The 20,078-nt window shown below is 41.7% G+C and overlaps 1 protein-coding gene across 1 annotated transcript; it reads right to left on the minus strand.

The window, feature by feature from the left end:
- Positions 1-2,658: 2,658 nt before the first annotated feature.
- On the minus strand, positions 2,659-14,757 carry coq8b (coenzyme Q8B). Its single transcript, XM_035155149.2, has 16 exons — positions 14,641-14,757; positions 13,888-14,069; positions 13,546-13,702; positions 12,870-13,069; positions 12,207-12,273; positions 10,173-10,247; positions 9,646-9,765; positions 9,444-9,529; positions 8,450-8,590; positions 8,271-8,352; positions 7,428-7,521; positions 6,849-6,990; positions 5,416-5,523; positions 5,221-5,286; positions 4,505-4,591; positions 2,659-3,284 (listed from the first exon to the last, which is right to left on the minus strand). Coding segments are annotated over exons 1-16 (1,914 nt in total). The 5' UTR covers positions 14,642-14,757; the 3' UTR covers positions 2,659-2,978.
- Between the last annotated feature and the right edge of the window lie 5,321 nt (positions 14,758-20,078).

Raw genomic sequence — 20,078 nt, forward strand, 5'->3', positions numbered from 1 at the left:
CTCTATCTAGGTATGGATCTAGGATGAGTACAGGTCGAAGATGTTTTCGCTTTAGCCTTGAAACAGTGGGTACATACATACTAATCAATCAAATATCAGGATTCAAGTTCAAGTTTTAGGTTTTATTGTCATATGTAAGTTAACACAGGGCCAACAGTATCAATCAATCAAATCTTATTTGTATAGCCCATATTCACAATTTGTCTCATATAGGGCTTAACAAGGTGTGACATCCTCTGTCCTTAACCCTCAACAAGAGTGAGGAAAAACTAGCGAAAAACACAATGTGTCACATGAGAGGGATCCCTCTCCTAAGACAGACAGAAGCTCAGGAGATGCTGTGTGTAACAGAGCACATCAGTAAGATAACAATATTTACAACATTCATGAGAAAAGACAGTGTCTAACATAGCTGGAGAGGTGTATCAATGTTTAAATTATTAATACACAATAAAAACACAAGCGGTCGTCCTCTCACTAGAAGGTCAGCTGTTTGAATTTGTGAAATGTGTGAAAAGTGCTTTGACTGGTCATCAGGACTAGAAAAGTGCTATATAAATACTAATACTTATATATTAAGCAATCTAGTTGTAATCATATTCTACGATCAGCTGCCACCACGATCTACGATGTGGCCACAGCAGCGATCCTCGATCTGCAATGAGGAAGCACAAAGACTCCGGGGACGAAGTCAAGTCAGTAACATGTATTAATGAAACAAAAATGTGATGAAGAGGATGAGGAGAAAAGAGAAGCTCCATGTGTCCCCAGACAGTCTAGGCCTATAGCAGCATAACTAAGAGCAGGTCCAAGACAGACCTGAGCCAGCTCCAATTATAAGCTTTATCATAAAGGAAGGTTTTAAGCCAACTCTTAAGCGTAGAGAGGGTGTCTGCCTCCTGAATGAAAACTGGGAGATGACTCCACAGGAGAGGAGCTGAAAGCTCTGGCTCCTACTCTACTATTTAAGACTTAGGTACATCAAGTAAGCCTGAATTATGTGGGGTTAAGATGGATACATAGCCAGGATTAGAAAAATACAGATGCCACATGCCCCCGTGCCTCTCGATAACTGGGCACTATGACCGAAGGTAATATTTGAATGTTGTACATTTATGAGTTTCTCAAATGTGGGTCCGTAGCACACTGACAGGGGCTCCATGGAAAGATTTGTCAGTTAAAGTTGCCATTATATGGGTATGTGTTGATATGGTGAAAAGGATTTCAATACATGTCTAATATCTTTTTAAGACTTTTTAAAATAAGAACGATGGAGCAGTGGGGGACATCATATGCTGACTTTCTTGACACGTCTTTGCACAAACAACATGTAAACACTCAGAGAAACTTCTCACATATTTTATTCATGATCTGGCCACAGGTAGAAATCATCCCTCCACAGTCCAGTGTGAGCCCTGATGAAAAAAGTCTGATACGGGTCCAAAAAGACCCAATTCTGCTCCAATAAAGTGAAGCCAGCTGCTTCTTACATGCAGAGAAACGCTCCAACTTTCCATTGCGTAAAACTACAAAAGAAGAATGTGCTTTTTTCCTCTCTCAACATGTGCTGCAGTCATTAACTGAGGACCAATTCCAAAACTCGGAAAAAAATACAGTTTGTGTATCAAAAGACATGAACCTCGACCAGCAAAGGGACACGAACATCAAACTCTGACAGAGATGTGATAAAAGGCTGCATCTTATTCCATCCGATTTTTTTTTACAACGTCTCAGCTCCTGCACTGTGGACAAGTGTTTTATGGGCGGCTCGCAGACAGTCCTGTTGTGCTGTAAAGGCTTGATTGAAGACTAAATAAGACAGCACAGCCTTGAAACTAAAATAGCCCCTGAAAATTAGCTGGAGTCTTGTATTATTAAGAGCCAAATCTGTTGTACCATTGGTCAGATGGTCAATACGAGAACAGTGTAGGAGGAGAATAAGATCCTCCATAAAAACATGGCCTTCAGTCAATGACATTTCCCAAAGAGGTCTGAAACTGAAATGGAAAGATCAATACAGAGTGGAGGGAGTCCTTGGCTTATAGCATCTTCTTGACACTTGCCAGTAAACCTCAATTTGTGAAGCATATAAAGCTTTTTTCATATTTTATTCAATACAAAATACACAGCCCACTGTCTTGTTATGTCACAGTGCACATCTCCGTCATAATGAAGAGTTTAAAGGATTCTTGGTGTTTTACATTGTGGAGTTTTGTGTCAAATATGATTTTATAACGTTAAAAACCAATTACTCTGTGGGATTCCATCAGACCACCTTCACTAATTCCTCTGATAATCTGCTCACTTAGTCTCCTGGTTGAGAAGAAAGCTTCATTCGCCAACTCATCAGGCAGTGCACAGAGCCCTCCTAACAAAGGAGAGCACTTGGCAGCATCGGCTTGATGATGCAGGGCTTATTATCTCTCCTTAAACACAGAAGATAACCATTTTCTTGCCAATAAGGTGGACCTTGCTGTCACAGATTTCAAGAGGTTAGAGTGAATGAGTTTTAACAATGGGAGCATCTACGTGTCTCTTTATGAAAAGTAGAAGCTGATTGCAACTTACAGCAGCTTTGTATTGTGTGGTAACTGTGACAGAGATGTAAGCAGTACACACACACACACTGACAGCAACACTGAATTAAATATTCCTCTCTTCAATTAACATAGAGATTTAATGATGATAAAGACATTTTGGCTTCAGCAGATATTTGTTATGACATATTTATCACCATTATCTTTACAGTATTTTAATCCCTTGTCATAGTGTGACAGGTATATAAAGTCAAACACACTCAAAGTCCTCATGAGAGGATTCTGTCAGTCAGTTACATCTTGATGGTGTAGGGTCTTAAGTACGTCTGATCCAGTGTCTCCACCTGTGAATTCAAGACTCCATCCTTCTGTCCCTCGACCCAGAAGCCCACTCTGAAATAGTCCTCTGCATATTTAGGCACCAATCTTGTCCCCGAGCGTCTATGCGTTGGCCCGCGCTGCCTGCTCTGCCTGCCTCCTCTGGTTGTAGTTGTTGTACACGTCAAGGAACATGTCCTTGCACGATATGCTTGCGTTCAGCTTGGAGCAGATGAGGAAGGAGCCGGCCATCTTGCGGTGGAGGGAGTAGGTCTCCTCCGGTGGAGGGGTGAGGCGGTGGCGCAGCATGACGGGGACGAGGCTCTGGATGCGCTGGGTGGTGCTCTGTTTGCCGAAGTCAAAGGGCTCTGCAGACGCAAAGGCTTCGCCGAGGATCATCACAGCCTCTACGTGGGCATCCTCGAAGGCCTGAAGGGGAGCAGGGAGAGGCGTTAAGGCTCATGTAGGCACCCTTTTTATTAGTAGTACAAAAAAAAGACTAAATCTTCACAAATGCTTTCAAATTAAGAAAAACATACACGTCACATAAATCAAAATGTAATACACCTACACAAAACATAAACACATATGTACGCATTCATCCATACAGTAAAGAAACAGTAATATATAGGGGAGAACGGGGTAAGTCGCGTCAGTGGGTAAGAGACCTCCCTGTGTTTAGACAACCATAAAGAAATTTCAGAAAGTTTAGTTGACATTACTCATTCCATCTTTGACTCAAGCACATGGAGAGAGTGGTAAGCAAACCAGAGCAAAAAAACTGATTGTTATCCTGCAAAGTAAATCCATCATGTTACTAAAGTAGTCAGTCTTGTATCTTAATTCAAATAGAAAAGTTTTTGACATTATTACATGTTAATTGAAGTAAATGAAAGCTACAAAACAAGGTAATAAACTTAACATAACTGGGGATCTGAGCTACTGTGTGAAACAGCTTTTTTCAAAATGGTGGTTGTGGGGTAAAACGAGCCAGTAGTGTGGGGGTAAATTGAGCCAAAGGTCAATAATTGTTCACTACATACACACGCACGTCATTTATGCTGCCTTTGCAACTTCCAACATACTTCCATGTGTCCTTTACATTGGCATGGTTGTTAAGCAATACATCCACTAGAGTTGAGTGTTCAGAGGAAGGAAGGCTCCATCCATTTCCTATACTTGTTTAATGTTGAAAATAAATTCACCTTTACAATGAAATTACTACCAGTTTTATGAGAACCAACACAGAGGCACATAGCTGTACAGCAGTTAATGCTGCAATTTCAGTGTGCTCACTCTGAGCCAGCCAGGAGAAATGTTTACTAGAATTGTTATAACCATAAGTGTACACAGAATCTTAGGTATATTATCCATAGAGCTCTATTGTTTATGGATACATCTTTATTTCTCCAACTTTATTTAGAACAAACTGTTTGTTAAAGCAAAATCGCACCAACAGGGGAGAAAATGTACGATTGAACTGGTCTATAAATCACAGGTGTGAAATCACCCTGAGCGAAGAGAAACGGCATCAGGCACAGGGAGAGAAACTGAGACACGGAGAGGCACAAATAAAGAGGGTAAAGACAGAGGAGGACAAACCATATTAAAAATAAATGAGCCCAGCAGCGGAGACTAAAATATCTTACCTTGGTCTCAAAGCCTGTCAGGAACTTCAGGTCTTTCGATTTGGAAAGAACAGTTGCTCGATCGCCCACGGAAGCTGCGTGCACCACCTGAACATGTAACACAGACAAAACAATTGTATGGATATGGTAATGCTAATCTGGTTTCTTTATTTATTCCCTTAAGAGTACCAGTAGTCTGAAGTACCTGAAAGCAGAGGGATATGTGTGTGTATGTTTGTGATTGTATATGGGTGTTTTTCCTCTGGTGTTGTAAGGGTTAATGACTCTTGTGCTCAATCATTTAGATTTCTGGTGTTTATTTAGTCTCAAAATTAAAGAGCTCAAAAGCACACTCCCAACAGAGCATTTTCTAGACTGCAAGCGCACAGAACAGTATTTGCAAGCGTAAAAGCACATGCGCGCATTTCATGCACGGGGCTGACAGTAGCGTGAACTCTCCCTTTCCTACGTGCTCGCAACTGCTCAAAACTGCCCGACAGTCACTCGCTCGTCAAGTTGAATTGTGTGCTGAGCAGTTGTGCGCATGCGTCAGCCCCGTGCACTCCTTGAGTGTACTTTTGCGGTGGTAGATACAGTAGAAATGCACTCTCGCGAGTATGCTTTTGTGCTCACGTGCACATATTTTGAGACTTAAATACCATAAACCTTGTTGCACAAATTATATTCTGTGGTTCACTGGTAGGTACTTAGTAATTTTATAATTTATATAATTTTACCTCTACGTAGTCATCTGTGAATGACGCTGGGTAACTCCTACAGGCTCCAAAGTCCAACAGAACAACCTGAGGGAAAGATGAGTGCGTTATATAACTGCTGCATGTGATGGTTGCGATTGTTAAAATCTAAATTCGGTTAAAATCCATTTCTGTATTAGACAATACATTTATGATCTCTACACCGGATCCCCTCACCTTGTCTGTCTCTGAGTTGTAGAAGAAGTTGGACCAGTTCGGATCCGTCTGCATGAACCTGAACTCAAACAGCTCCCTGAGACACAACTGGAGGATGTTGAAAGAGATCTGGAGAGGAGAGAGGAGAGTGTTGTGTTTACTGTCATGCTGCTGTTATCAATTTGATATGTTCATACTGTAGCTCTTATTACAGTCTGATGTGTGAAACCCATTTTGTACATATTGCTCTTTTCACTGTGGCTATCTCATATTACTCTGGTGCAGTTAACTGCCACAGACTCACCATGACTAAAGATGATGTTGTACTGTATGTCATGCCCACTTTCACTGCTGCTCTCCTTTACACGCCGTGTTTGAGGTCCTATCTTATAATTTGCCAGCACACACTATGGCATATGTGACAAATTGCAAATGTAAGTAAAACACATTTACAATAAAAATCAGCGTTGCTTTGCTACAAACAGAAACGGTAAGAGCTACTGAAGATGTGATGTTGCAAGTCTCTCCTCCTGGTGGTGGCAGTCCTTAACCTGAACGCCTCACCTGATAGAGGCAGCAAAGAATAATTTAGCTTTCACCTGCAGAAGGATTTCAACTGCAGGCTCTTCTCAGCCACAACCATCTTGAGCTGGTCTCTCCCCTGAAGCTTTTTTCAGTTGTTTGGGTTCCAAACTAATCTCCTGCAGAAAATAGCACACTGATGTTGCTAGGAAGCCCCGGCAGCAGACTTTGACAGGGAATAAGGCTGCATGCCATCCTTCGGTCTTGGTGTCATGCTCTCTTCTATTGGTGGGAAATGGTTAGCCTATCTTCCTAGGTCACTGAGTTCGATGGTCATTGTGCTTCTGAATAAAAGCACCAAGTCTGGTTGGAGCAATATCACTATCACCTCCTCTGGAAACACGAGTCTCCTCTTCAGGTCCACTTGCATCTCCCAATCAGAAGCAAGATGGATTCTTGGCTATTGTTCTTAATCTTGGAGCCTTGTCTCCTTCCCTCTGGAGGCTAGTAAATTTGGGTGTTGAAACCTGGTGTTTGTTGGCTTTGATCCTCTGCAGCTCTGGCCATTCGGCCATTTTTATCAAGGGCCTTCTCCTCCATCTGTACCGACCTTCTCCCAGTGCTGAGGGACAGCCGGTGTAATTTCCTTGGTTTTCACATCAACGAATTGCTTTAACAAGGACAATTAAATACAGGCATACAATGCATTAAAGGTCAATAAATATACAGGATAAGCAGACAGATTTATCCAGTCTGTCCCTCTACTTGTCACAGGGTTTCAGCTCTAACTGGTTTCCTTAATTAAACTGAGATGGACAATATAATATTTGCCAGAGAACCAACTAGAGTCATAGGTTATCCCCATTTCAAATGCTCCATTGGAGATTTTGTGACACTGACGAATTCCATGTGCCTGTTGAGTCAACGCATACCCGGTTCCTGGTCTCCTGGTCCAGGTCTACGCAGCGGTCCAGTGGGACTCCCTGTACCAGCTCCATGGCCAGAATCCTCTGTGCTGACAGCTCATCGATCACCTCAGGGACTTGGAAGAACTCAGATCCTTCCAGCAGGGACCTGATGGCAAAACAATAAAGTAATTTGGGATTAATTTGTAGAATATGTAGAGAATATGAAAATTCAGTCAAGTTAATTAAATATACTGTAGTACCTACAAAAAGTCTCAGAAAATACAGTTTTTCCCAGTAAAATAAATCTTGTGATACATAACCTGCCACCATTTTAAATTGATATAATATAAGTAGAAGGCAGGATGTACAAAGCTTCTACAAGGACCCAACATCAAACACACATACTGTAAAAACTTCAGAGTCCTACACAGGGATAGAATTTAAATTAAAGAAATGTGTAACATATACAGTTTGTAGCAGCAGCAAACTTTTCCCCAAAATATTTAGTAAAAATCCTGAAACCAACAAAGCTGGTGTGGTTTCTACTCTGCTTCAGCAGAGGAGCCACTATGGGTCAATGCGTCACATAAACACATCACATACCTGAACTTGTTGGCACACTGTGCTTCCCTCTTGTAGTCACACTCCCATGCCAGCTCCCTCTGAAGAACCTCCAAGCTGCTGTCTGCAAACAGACCTGCGGAAAATAAACAACCCAAAACTCAGGAGCAAAACCAAAGAAAACTAATCAACCCTGTCAACTTCAAACATTATAACATTGGTGGCATGAAAACAATTCTGATGATACATGAAAGTCCGTAATGAGGATTGAATAAAATGATTAACATAGAGTTTACAATGTATTACAGAGACCTTTAAAAAATACAATTAACATAACCTAAATGTGGTCTGACGGCCACTGCAGGTGTGCTGCTACTCTTTATTTTAATTTTAGAAATGCACTGAACTCCAGATAATCTCTTGACATTATCAGGAGGGGCTGTATGTGTGAATCTGGAGTTTCTCTAGCCAGTCACCTAGTAAAGACTCAGGATAGTGTCTTATTGAGCCGAACACAGCAGGAGATCCTCCACAGGATGATTACACTGCAGTGTCTTCTTTTAAGTGAGTTAGGCTAAACGTTTCATCACCTGTAAATACTATTGGTAGGGTTAGGGTTAGTGTTGGGTTGGACTGGACTGGGCTGTTCCACCTACACTGAGAAATCTGCCTACATTACTGCAGCACCACCCAGTGGTCAAAGCTTTAATAGTGAAATTACTACTCAACCTGCAACAATAAAATATGACAATGGCCAAGCCTGCCATGAATATCATATATATATATATATATATATATGCATGTTTTGGACTTAAAAATAGGTGTGTTTAAATAATTACTGCACATAAGTCAAAACAAAAAACAGTGAACACTGGTATTTGTTACCTTCAGGCAGAACCACACTCAGTTTTAGTACAGACATCAGGTTGTTTATGTCACTGTGGATGCTCTCTGCCACTCCAGGATACTAAGCAGAAAGCAGAAAATGAGAATAAGACAAAAGTAAAGTCAGAGAATGACGGACACTGTGAGTGAGATGGAAGTGTGTATGAGTAGCCTCATACCTGGATCTTCATGGCTATTTCTCTGCCGTCTTTTAACACCCCATGATGCACCTGGCCAATGGAAGCTGCGGCAAATGGTTTGTCTTCAAAGGAGGATAGTTTCTCTCGCCAGCCTGGCCCCAGCTCCTCCTCTAAAACTTTCTACACACATACAAAACACACAAGAGATCTGTCTCTGAGCCGAGTCTGTAAACAAACATTCTATATTAACTTGGGTTGAGTATTATTTAGTTTTTTCTGATATCAGTGCTAAATAGATACTTTTAAAATGGTTTAAGTGCCTTAATGGTGCCAGAACTGAAACTCTTTTCCTTAAAAAAAAGCACAAAACAATGATTAAGAATGAGAACCGCTTTTATATTGCTAAGGCAATTCAAGGTATTAACTTTTAACAGCTAAAAGAATACTAAACTTAAACATACAAATGTAAATAAGTGCAAAACAAAAAAAAACAACAACACCTGAACCTACAGTATTTTAACACTAAATAAGTTTCAGTGCTTATTACAACAAAATACCCCGCCACTGGGTCTATTGACGCCCATACTGCCAGCTGATATGCTTGGCATGAGGTATTCATGTTTTTCCATGTGCTTCATTAAGTCTGTTGTGTTTCTCCCTTTGTACAGAGTTCTTTTCAAACATTTGCTACTAGTCCCGGTGTCAGAATTCTTTCACGTGAAATACAGCCTCATTTTCAAATGTTTCCTTTTTAGGCATTTTGTTGTCGTGTCAACTCGAGATTAAGGTAGGTACTAGCTAACTGTCGGCTAACGTTAAATGCTGCCAGAGCCATGTTAAGAGTGTGTTGCTACCAGCGTTAAGTGTAAATGTTAACTAAACACAAGGGGTGATGTTTATGTTGCCTTGTTAGAACAACAATTTCAGTGCATAACTGCTGGAACCGCAGCCAATCAGGCACTGACCCTTAACAACCCTAATATGAAATGAATAGATCACAGGACACACAAACAAGATCATCAGCCTGACTTACAGTCATCTGCCAGGTGGGCATGAAGTCTGCGCTCTGCCGGACCCTCTCAAAGATCTTCTGCAGCTGGGGGTTGATGAAGGAGTTGTCTGAGGAGAAAAAAATAAAAAAATAAAAAAATATTTTCATTATCTAGAAATCCTCTGTGATTGAAGACAGACATCAGAACAGCATTTCACAGCAATGCAGTCCCTACAGTACGTACCTTGAATGCTGAGCATCTGTCCTATTTTAAGTGCAGCGCCGCGAACCTTACACAGCGTGTTGACTATTCTCTCAGCATTGGCCTCTGACAGGAGAGGAGAGTCGAGCAGAGCACTCATGTCTGCAACAACAACAGTGCACAGAGAGTTAAAGAGGGATTATTAGCAGTGATATTAGGCACAGCGTATTAGAAGTACAGCAGCGAAAACATAAGTAATTAGTCTTAGCAATTATCTTCAAACTGCTGCAGCTCCAGCCCCTAAACTGGGCCACGTGCAGTAAGCAGAGTGTAAAAAACAGGGCAGTGGTACATCATTAAACACACACTGAGGCTTTTGTTGGTGATCTTGTAAAACCTGGTTTAAAAGCCGTCCATGGTCGGCAGGTGCTGACACATTAGAAACTTCTTCAGGGCAGAGCAGCTGTCCATGTGTCTGTGGTGAGCTAGACCGACAGCTGTTTTACTGGATTAGTGGAGAGAACAGCAGGAAAAAGAAGAGGAAAATAGAGATGGGATTATTTTTTTACCTCCTTTTTGTTTGCCTGCCAGTGACTGTTTCGCCACTTCTGCAATGGCACCGATCCCGAGGCCAACAGCCAGCCCTGCAGCAAATAGACAGAGACACAATGCTTTCAAATACAGGACCACTAAACTGATGCTGGAAGGAGACACTGATCTGACACAGCTGCTGCTGCTGTGCTGCTAGTTGAAGAATTCAATCACATCTTTTGCTAAATGTGTGTTAAACATACTACTAACATCCATCCATCTACACTGCTTTCGCATTCGAGGGTTGAGGGGGGGGCGCTGGAGCCAATTCAAACAGACAGTGTTCAAGACGAGGGGTACACCCTGGACGGGTCGTCAGTGTATTGCAGGGCCAACTTAAGCCCCTTAAGTGGTTAAAACTAACACCCAATACCATCTGGCTTTTGTGTGCAATGGGAATGGATTCAATCTGCATTCACTTCTGGGTCCAATAACTCTGCAGTAGTGGCAGGTTTTAATCGGCTCTGGTTCTGATCGGCACTGACAAAAACATGACAGTGAGATGAGAGAGCCCCACAGATTTCAGTGCACTTGTGACATTGAACCTGACGCACTAGGAATAAAAAATAGCAAGGCAAACTCCTCTACTGAAAATGGTAGTCAATAGTCATTTGCCTTTTTAATGGGTTTACCCACTTTTAAATAACCCACGTAAACCTGCTAATTTCGGTGTAAAAGAGATATAACAGACAACTAATCACAATCAGATTCACACCTATGGTCGATTAAAAGTCTACAATTAACCCCAATCTGTAGGTTTTTGGACAGTGGGAGGAAGCTGAAGTACCAAGAGAAAACCTACGCAGACACGGGGAGAACATGCAAACTGTGACCAGACTGTGCTAAGTTTACTACTATTAACATACCCAATGAATATAAATATTTTTAATTAAAAGGATGTTGTTCAGAAAGTGTAATAGAATTCCCTTTGTATTGGAAACATGGACAACCTTTGACCAACAGTGAGAACATATACATTTTAAATACACTGCAAGAATATTCAGAGAACAGTGAATGAGGCAAAATTCATAGTTGCTATGTAATTGTTATTTAATATAGTTTTTCTGATAAATTTGTATTGACGGGACATTTCAAACTAAATATACAACTTTAGAGCAACTTTGAACAGCCAAGTTTATAGGTGTTTTTACACAATTTAACACCATCACTCACTTCACATTTTGATATTTTACATACATGTTGGAAGTGCTGGTAAAATAAACAATGTATTGTAGATGTGTCCATTGATGCAGAGTCAATCAATGCTACACTGTAATTCAACTATGCTCTATATTTACAGCAGTTTGTAAAGCCGTTTTCTGACATGACCTCCGGGGGTACAGTCTTTCTCTGGAGTTTTCCTTCCCCACCAGCACAATGCAGCAGCAGGTTCTCCGCTCTGATGCTTTCACAACAACACAGAAATCTCCGGAGTGTTCAAGCGAGGGCTGGTGCAGCATTCAGAGGCAGGATGTAATGTATATAAAGTACGCTGTTAGTTTGCAGCACATCAACACCAGCATCAGCCCTTATCACCAAAAGCTCTCTTGACATCTTTGTTGGTGTCTTCTACGTGTATGGCTGTGCTTTTTCATCCTGAGATTTAAAAAAATCTCGGGATGAGCGTCTGCCGCATTTTACTGTTGCTTGCCGTGAATCCTGCAGATGATCTCCTGCTGTGTTCTCACATCGGCTCCTTAGGACAATGTGTGGACTTAACACTAGAGCGCTGTCCGGAGACAAACTGCAGGAGGTCTGGATGCTCTCACTCGGACATTTGCGTTCAGACACACAGCCCCACTGGACAATGTCCGGAGGATCTCCGGAGTTCAGTGCACATCCGAAAACAGCTAAAGATTTGGTATTTCACAAGATAGATATTTTTTTTATACAACTTGAGGCAGAATTAGTTAATTTCCCCTATGGCCTCAGGTATGTGAACAGTGCACATCATAAAACTGATATCCACTCAGTTAAAATGAAAAACTGAAGAAAAAGTGAACTGCTCTTACCTCCAAAGTTAAACAGTCTGCTGATTCTAGTGGCAGGCACTTTCCTCTCTCTGGCACGCTCACTCAGCTGAAGAAGGACATACCAGATCAGAAAACAATCAACCACAGAAACCTTTTATTTGAAATCCCTTCCAAAGCTGTGTCTGATCATAGCTAATTAACAAATCTTAACCTTAAATTAATCTTCAATTACATACAGTGCAGGTAACACATAACAAAACACGAGTCCATGTCAAAAAGCAGTATGACATACTGTGCACCACAAACACTATAAGTACATTACTACTGTAAAAACATAAAATCAGTGCAGTGACCCAAAGTTATTGTTCTTTTTAAAACGAATCTGACATCTTAAAGGCTCATTTGAGTGTATATGCACTAATTAAGTAAGAGTGTGACTAGTTAATAACACTCAGTAAAAATAATACATAATCATAGATTTTTATAATGATGGAAAAACTCAGAGCTTCATATTGTAATCCAATTTAGGTATATTGTTGCTATGCAGGTATAACCCACCTCACTTTCCTTCTGTACAATAGCTCAGATGTCAACATTAAATTAACTCCATCGCTTAGAATCTACAGTCTGCAATAAGTTTTTATAACTAATAACAATAACTTTTTTTCGATTGCAGTCTATAGATTGAACCTTTGTACCAACCTTCTGTCTGACAGGTTTGACCTGGGCCTGCTTGGCCTCCCTGGCTTTCTTGATGTCCTCTGGTGTGAGTCTGGCCACCACAGTGTCGTGCACAGACCTGGTCTGACAGTAGTACCGCTGGAGGCCAGGAGTGGTGTGGAGGAAGCGAGCACTCTGCCCAGGCCAGCCTGCCCCTCCTGCCCCTGGAGGAGGATGTACTTCTTTGGTAGAGAGAGGAGAGGATAGTTTTTTTATCGAATACATGACGTTAACATGAGAAAACAATGCTGTCACTCTTTTGAAGTGTAATAACAACAACAACAAATTAAGCAAGCTTTTTATATGCAACCTTAAAGTTTGGGTTGGTGAGTTGTCTCTGAAACACTTTGTATCTTATTTGTTGAAGTCCTCGCAGGACTGTACTAAACATGACCAATAATTTCATTCGAACCAAATTAAATAATTGTCTGACGTACTGGGATGTATCTGTTGCATTTTTTTGAAAGCAAACCCTGCTCTTGCTAGCTTTTACAAAGATTAAGAACCCTCGCTTTAAGTTAGGTTATAAGTGTATAGTTTAAAATTCAGTCCTCAAAGCTTATTCACCTTCTTATCCAATCCACAAAGATGCTCTTTTGGTGCCATATACTTAATGTGTGCCCCCCTCTACATGCTAACAAGTGGAACTTCAGTATACCTGTTGCTATATCTGCTGCTGCTCCAGCTTCTGTCTGGCTTTGCTGCACTGCATCAGAGGAGAACTCAGAACCAACGGCCCATTTGGCTGCTTCATCGGGGTCCATATTCTCCCAGCCCTCCGCATCCGGAAACACATCCTCCTTTACTGCCTGTTGCTACAGACACAGCAGAGATGGAGGAACATTTCGAGAAAAAAATCATTACATGTGCCTATAACACGGGTTCCAACGCTTAGCATTTTAGATATTTAACTAATCATCTTATGGTCAAATAATGTCAGATGCCCATCGAGTTCCCTGAGTTCAAAGTGATGGACTGAAGATGTATTTAAAAGCCTCACCGTGTTACTGCCTCCCATAAAGGTGCCAGCGAGTCCTTCCATCATGTCCTGAGCAACTTTGACTCCTGCTCCCAGGGAGCAGTTGCAGGCCATAAGTCGGAGCTGCTCTCCCTGTGTGGACACTAGGGCAGAGCCCACTTTACCTGCCCCCCGCAGCACCTGCATGACCTCTGACAGCATCACTGCACACACAGAGAGGGGGGGCGGCAGAGGAGGGAGTCAGGTTTCATGGCGTGAGACGGTGAGGTACAATAAGGGAAATGTCAGAAGTGCACACAGTACCAGACACACCCCTCCACACTATCTACACTAAATGATCCAGTGTTTGTGAGTTCAAACCTCGATGAAGATATTTGTGACAGATCCATTACTGGGACCAAAGGGTTTTATGCTTGTATGTTCTTCACCATGCTACATGCTTTAACCTTGGATGTAATTGGCCGCCCATGTTTCCAGACATGCCACTGTGGCGTGAACACGTGTGGATTGCGTCACAAATAGCTGGCAACACAAATGCACTAAACACGTACAATATTAAATAACAACAACAATACGATGCTACCGGCTCCGTTAACTGGCTCATTAGCTGGCTCCTGTCACATAGTGTCACAATGTTGTGTTGCGTCGGTAGCTGCTGACTGAAGCATGAATTCACAAACATGCAAACACTCGTAGCCACATCGGATTCTTCCACGTGTAAAAACAAACGATGATAAATGAAGCCCGCTGCTGTTCACAAGTCAAACCACTCACTTTTCTTTAGGATGAGTTCTCCATTGATTCTCAGTGACTGTTCTCTTCCTCCACTGAACTGATAGATGCTCTGTTTTGCAACGACCCCAAACCCGGAAGTTGAAATCTGACGGAGCTCCAATCACAACCCCAGCGGGCGGAACCCGGATGTCAATTAAGTAGGGTGTGTGTCCCCTAAACCAATGGCAGGGCAAAGATTCAATGATGGACGCCTGAGTAGCACCGTTTATCCAATCAACGTCCACCAAAGGCGGGTCTAAAATGGAACCACGTCGAATGAGAATGAAGAGGGACGATTCCAACACGCACGTGCAGCAGGGGACAGTTACCAAAGTAGAGAAGAGAAATACTGTACAGTGTCTGTTAGAGTGTTTTATACGTGGTTGTAAAGAAAAATACTCACTTCAACCACAAAATGTTCTTTCTGTTGTCTGCATGTTCCTGTCAGACAGTTATATAGACTGGTATAAAGTGCAGATTTGACCAGTATACTGTATATTTATTGTATTTTCCATTCAAAGAGTAGAAATATATGCCATGAAAAATGGTTTCATCTGGTAATAATTGTAATCTTGTGTCACAGATCTGCAGAAAGATGGAAAAATCATCGGCCACATATAATCCCATTCAGGAATGTTAGGCTTAAAACATGGATTAAAATTGCTCTGAAAATAATGTCATTATTACAAACTAGGGCTACATTGTAGCACTAACGGGCCCGAGCACAGGCATTTCAAAGCCTGTTGCGGTTAGTGGAGAGAGCGATCAATGACCAAGTGCACGTCTCCACGTTGCATGCGTTTTGTGCACTGCGGCAAAGACAAACGCTTCACTTCCTGTGTCCGTCGAGCGATGTCGATCCTTGCCTGCTAATTGCTCATTACGGTCCACGCTATCAATTGCACATCACACTGTGAACATTTTATGTAAATCGAATGATAGTTGTAAAACAAAGCTTACTTCCTGTTGCCAGTAGGTGGTGCCATCACTATTATTACCTACAGACTAATATATCTGTTCAAGTAGGGGCTCTGATGTAGCGTGAGCAATTTTGTGTCAATTGGACAATGTTACAACAACTTAATTTTCACACTGATCAGTAGGTGGCACTATGACCCTGAACTAATATTAATATATGGATGTGTTCAGGTCAGGATTGGGATCATAGGTCAGTAGTTCGGAGCCGGTTGGATAATGCAGAGGGGATTTACAAAGTACTTCCTGTTTCATGGCGAATCAGTAGGTGGTGCTATGACACTGAGGAAATATTGACACATAGAGCTGTTCAGGCTTGGACTCTGATCATGAGACAGAAGTTTGGTAGTGATAGGACAATGCACACTGGAGTTATGACAACATCGTGTCCTTTGGCGAAGGATGATCCTTCGCCGCACCGCAATGTTTACACGGTTTGAGGAAATGTCACAATTCTGACCATGGTCCAATGACTTGTCTCAGCTCATTTGAGCTGTATATTGTTAAGCAGCCAGGAGCAGTTCATCAAAGTATAAAACATGTCACTTCCTGTAGCCAGCAGGTGGCGCTGTGATTTTAAGCCATGATTTCTGTGTAAATGTCATCAGGCCGGATTTCTTGTCTTACATGTCTAGTTTGGACTCGATTGGACCATGTATGTCCGAGATACAGAACCTCGTGTTTTAATGGCGTGTAATCAAACTTTGACGCCATGCCACGGTCACACCGTGTGACGAAAAATCGATCTTTGAGTTAGTTTTTATCTCCATCTTGTTGTGATGACACTCATCTCAATTTGAAGTTGATCAGATTGAAAGTTCGTCAAAGTAAAAATGTGGAATATGGCCAAAATGGCCACTAAATGCAAAATGGCGGGCTTCCTGTTGTGTTTTTCATAATGCACTGAGAGACTTTTTTGTGCATCTGGTCATGATACACCACTGTCCTCATTTTCGTTAGGATCGGTGAAAGCTAACTGAGGGGGTTTTCCGTAGGTGGCACTGTTGAGCCACCTACGGCTCAACAGCGCCAGAATACAGATACTGTTACTCCAGAATACAATTACTTTTTTGGGCTTTTTACTTCCTGCAAAGTTTCATCAATTTTTGAGCATGTCTAGGCCCTGAAAAAGCCCCAAAAGGGAAATAATAATAAGTACAAGCAGAAGGTTGAGGATGTCGACAGGGAAAAAGATGAAGTAATTGCCACTTTCCAAAGTGAAAAGACCGCGCTGGTCGATAAGAATGATGAGCTCATGGCCAAACTGAAGACCACACAGACTCAGAACCTCCAGAGCGAGACTGACTGTAACCTCAAAGTCAACGCTTTGGAGAATCAGCTAGGGAGTGAGCAGTTGGAGAAAGACGCCTGCGTTCAAAGAATCAAGGAGCTGGAGGGTCTGGTAGAAACCACAGAGAAGAAGTGGCTCAACATGCAGGAGGACTCGCAAAGAATGTTGAGCTCACGGAAAACTGACGGCCATGCAGACTCAGATCCATCAGCTTAAGTCTGACTGGGACCTTAAAGTCAACACTTTGGAGAATCAGCTAGGGAGTGAGCAGTTGGAGAAAGACGCCTGCGTTCAAAGAATCAAGGAGCTGGAGGGTCTGGTAGAAACCACAGAGAAGAAGTGGCTCAACATGCAGGAAGACTCACAAATCAAATCTCAGAAGATGGATGAGGATATCAAGTTCCTCATTGTGAAGACTATTAAGCTTCAGGTAAGTGACCTGATCAGCTCAGTTTTATTTGAACAATAACTTGTTGGATTGTGAGTTTGTTTCAGATTTAGACTTTGAGAGTGAAAATAATGAAACACGTGTCATCTCTGTCTTTTCAGGAGCTGGCCCTCATGTCAGACAGCGACAAGGCCAGAAGAAGAAAGGATGAAAGAAAAGCTCAGAAGGAGGAAGAAAAGAGACTGAAGAAGGAGCTGAAAGAGAAGAAGGAGCAGGAGAAGAGAGAGAAAAAGCAAAGAGAGAAGGAGGCGAAGAAGGAGAAGAGAAAGACAACTTTGTATGTATCCTCACTTAAAAAATAAAAACAATTATTTTGCCACGCCCATTCCTCAAAACCATCTGAATATCTGCAGGGGGGTCTGTTGTTACACAAATGTAGTTTGAGGGAGGTTGAACCTCGAACACCGAAGTTATAGCAATTTCGTGTTGATGAACTTTGACGCCACGCCACTATTATGGCGTTTGACGAAAAGTCCCAGTAATCTTATGCCTTCATTATCATTGTCTTGAGACCTATTTGACACAGTTTGACATTGTTGTGGTCAGTGGATGAGGAGGAATACTTCCAAGTGTAAAACGTTCCAAAAACAAGACATTTCCTGTTGCCACCAGGGGGGGCTGTGATTTCGATTCATAATTTCTGTGTAGATGTCATCAGGTCGGGAATCTTGTCTTACATATCTAGTTTGGACTCTATTGGACCAAATATGTCTGCGATACAGAACCTCGTGTTTTGATGGCGTGTAATCAAACTTAGACGCCACGCCACGGTCACACCGTGTGACGAAAAATCGATCTTTGAGGTAGTTTTCATCTCCATCTTGTTGTGATGACACTCATCTCCATATGAAGTTGATCTGATGAAAGCCCTGGGAGTACATCAAAGTACAAATGTGGAAAATGGCCAATATGGCCACTAAAGTCAAAATGGCGGGCTTCCTGTTGCTTTTTTCCAATTGCACCTCTGACCTTTTTTGTTTGTCTGGTCATGATACACCTGGGCTACAATTTTTGTGAAGATCGGTGAAAGCTAACTGAGGGGCTTTTCCTTAGATGGCGCTGTTGAGCCATTTTTCCATGCCCATTTCAAATTACTCCAGAATACAATTACTTTTTGGGGTTTGGAATTCCCTGCAAACTTTGGTAACAATTTGAGCATGTCTAGGCCCTGAAAAAGCCCCAAAAGGGAAATACAAATCGAAATACAATAGGGCCTCCCACCGTCGGTGCTCGGGCCCTAATTACAAAATGATTGATGAGAGTGAAGAGTTGTGTAATGATGGTCAGAACTGTATACACAGTGTTTCGAGGATGGACACACTCACATACAGTGAAGTCTGGCCCTCTGCTGGACTCAGAAGGTGCTACTCTAATCTTCTGCTTTCCTACATCCTAATTGAAATGCAAGCACAGAGACCACTATGACATATTATAGAGCTGGGCGAGATGGCCAAAAATGTTATCAAGATAGAAATTTTCATATCGGTCATTATAAAAAAAAAAGTTACATCATTATTTCTTGGAAGTTTAAAGACTGGTTTTAAACTCTTTATAGGAAGAGAATGACAAACCCTTAATTAACAGCTAAATATTTGACAAATCTGAGGGAGACGAATTATGTGAATACATCCTCATTGTATTGTATAGATATATTTTTGACTTTTGTTATATTGCTATTGATGAAAATTATATTGCAAGAAGTGTTGATATAGTTTTATTCCCCAGCTCGATTTCTCTTCTGCTGTGAAGATAAATGGTAATGTGTAATATTGTTTCTGATGAAACTACAGTTGATGCTAAAAGACTCCATTGTGTATCATTTCGAAAAGTGTTGGAAGATAAAACTTCTGCAGGTAAACTTGTTGATTGCAGTCAGGAGAAATAGCATGTAGAAAATTACATCACGTGATTAATTGATCAGAAATGTTACATGTACGTTATGTTATGTTGAGGTTATGTCTATGTTATGCTAGGTTATCAGGCAAAACATCTACCTACTGATTCCACAAACATCTCTATGTCTGTTTGTTTAGAGAACGCATATCTCCCACTTTCTATGTGTATTGTAAATTGCCAGAGAAAGTGAAGTGTCGAGTTTGGTACTCAACACTTGCCAGACAATTTTGATAGTTTGATTATTTTTGTTCACTATATTGGACTGACACCTACATTCACAGGGGTCACAAGGTCTGATCTCCATCATGGCAACAACATTCATAGAATCCCTTCATCTTCAGCATCATCTTCAAAGTAAAAGCCCAATGTTCGGTGAAGTGTTTGAGTCTACAAAACACTTTCATGGGTAAACAGCAGGAGTTTAAACAGGGGTAAACTCGCGAGAACTGCAGCATTAACTATAGGAGGAGAATATTTAGGCTATAAACATGGTGTAAATTACGCCATTTCGAGTCGAATTTGAATGTCTGGGCAAGTCAACATCAGCTATATATTGGAAAGCGCCCGGGGAGCAGATGTTAGAGGGGAGTAAGGTGCCTAGCTCAGGGGCACTTAGACAGTGGGATAGGGAGAGGAGACTCACTGATGACAAGGAATATTTCTGAAGTACCTCTGGATCTTTAACACGGACGGAAGTCCAATGCACAGTTGGTCCGTCAGTAACAATGCACATCAGTGTGTTGATGTCCACACCTGTCTGGGCCGCAGTGACCTTTGAGATGTGACAGTGGGGCTGGTGGAGCGAGGCTGGGGGCAGAGGGCAGCAGA

Source organism: Hippoglossus stenolepis, chromosome 4 (genome assembly GCF_022539355.2).
Source record: "Hippoglossus stenolepis isolate QCI-W04-F060 chromosome 4, HSTE1.2, whole genome shotgun sequence".
NCBI classification, from domain to species: domain Eukaryota; kingdom Metazoa; phylum Chordata; class Actinopteri; order Pleuronectiformes; family Pleuronectidae; genus Hippoglossus; species Hippoglossus stenolepis.

Coding starts and splice junctions, on each gene's coding strand:
- coq8b (XM_035155149.2), bottom strand. Junction 7,522..8,270: donor GAGTGTGGTTCTGCCTGAAG/GTAACAAATACC, acceptor TATTTTCCGCAG/GTCTGTTTGCAGACAGCAGC. Junction 5,287..5,415: donor ACAACTCAGAGACAGACAAG/GTGAGGGGATCC, acceptor TCTTTCCCTCAG/GTTGTTCTGTTGGACTTTGG.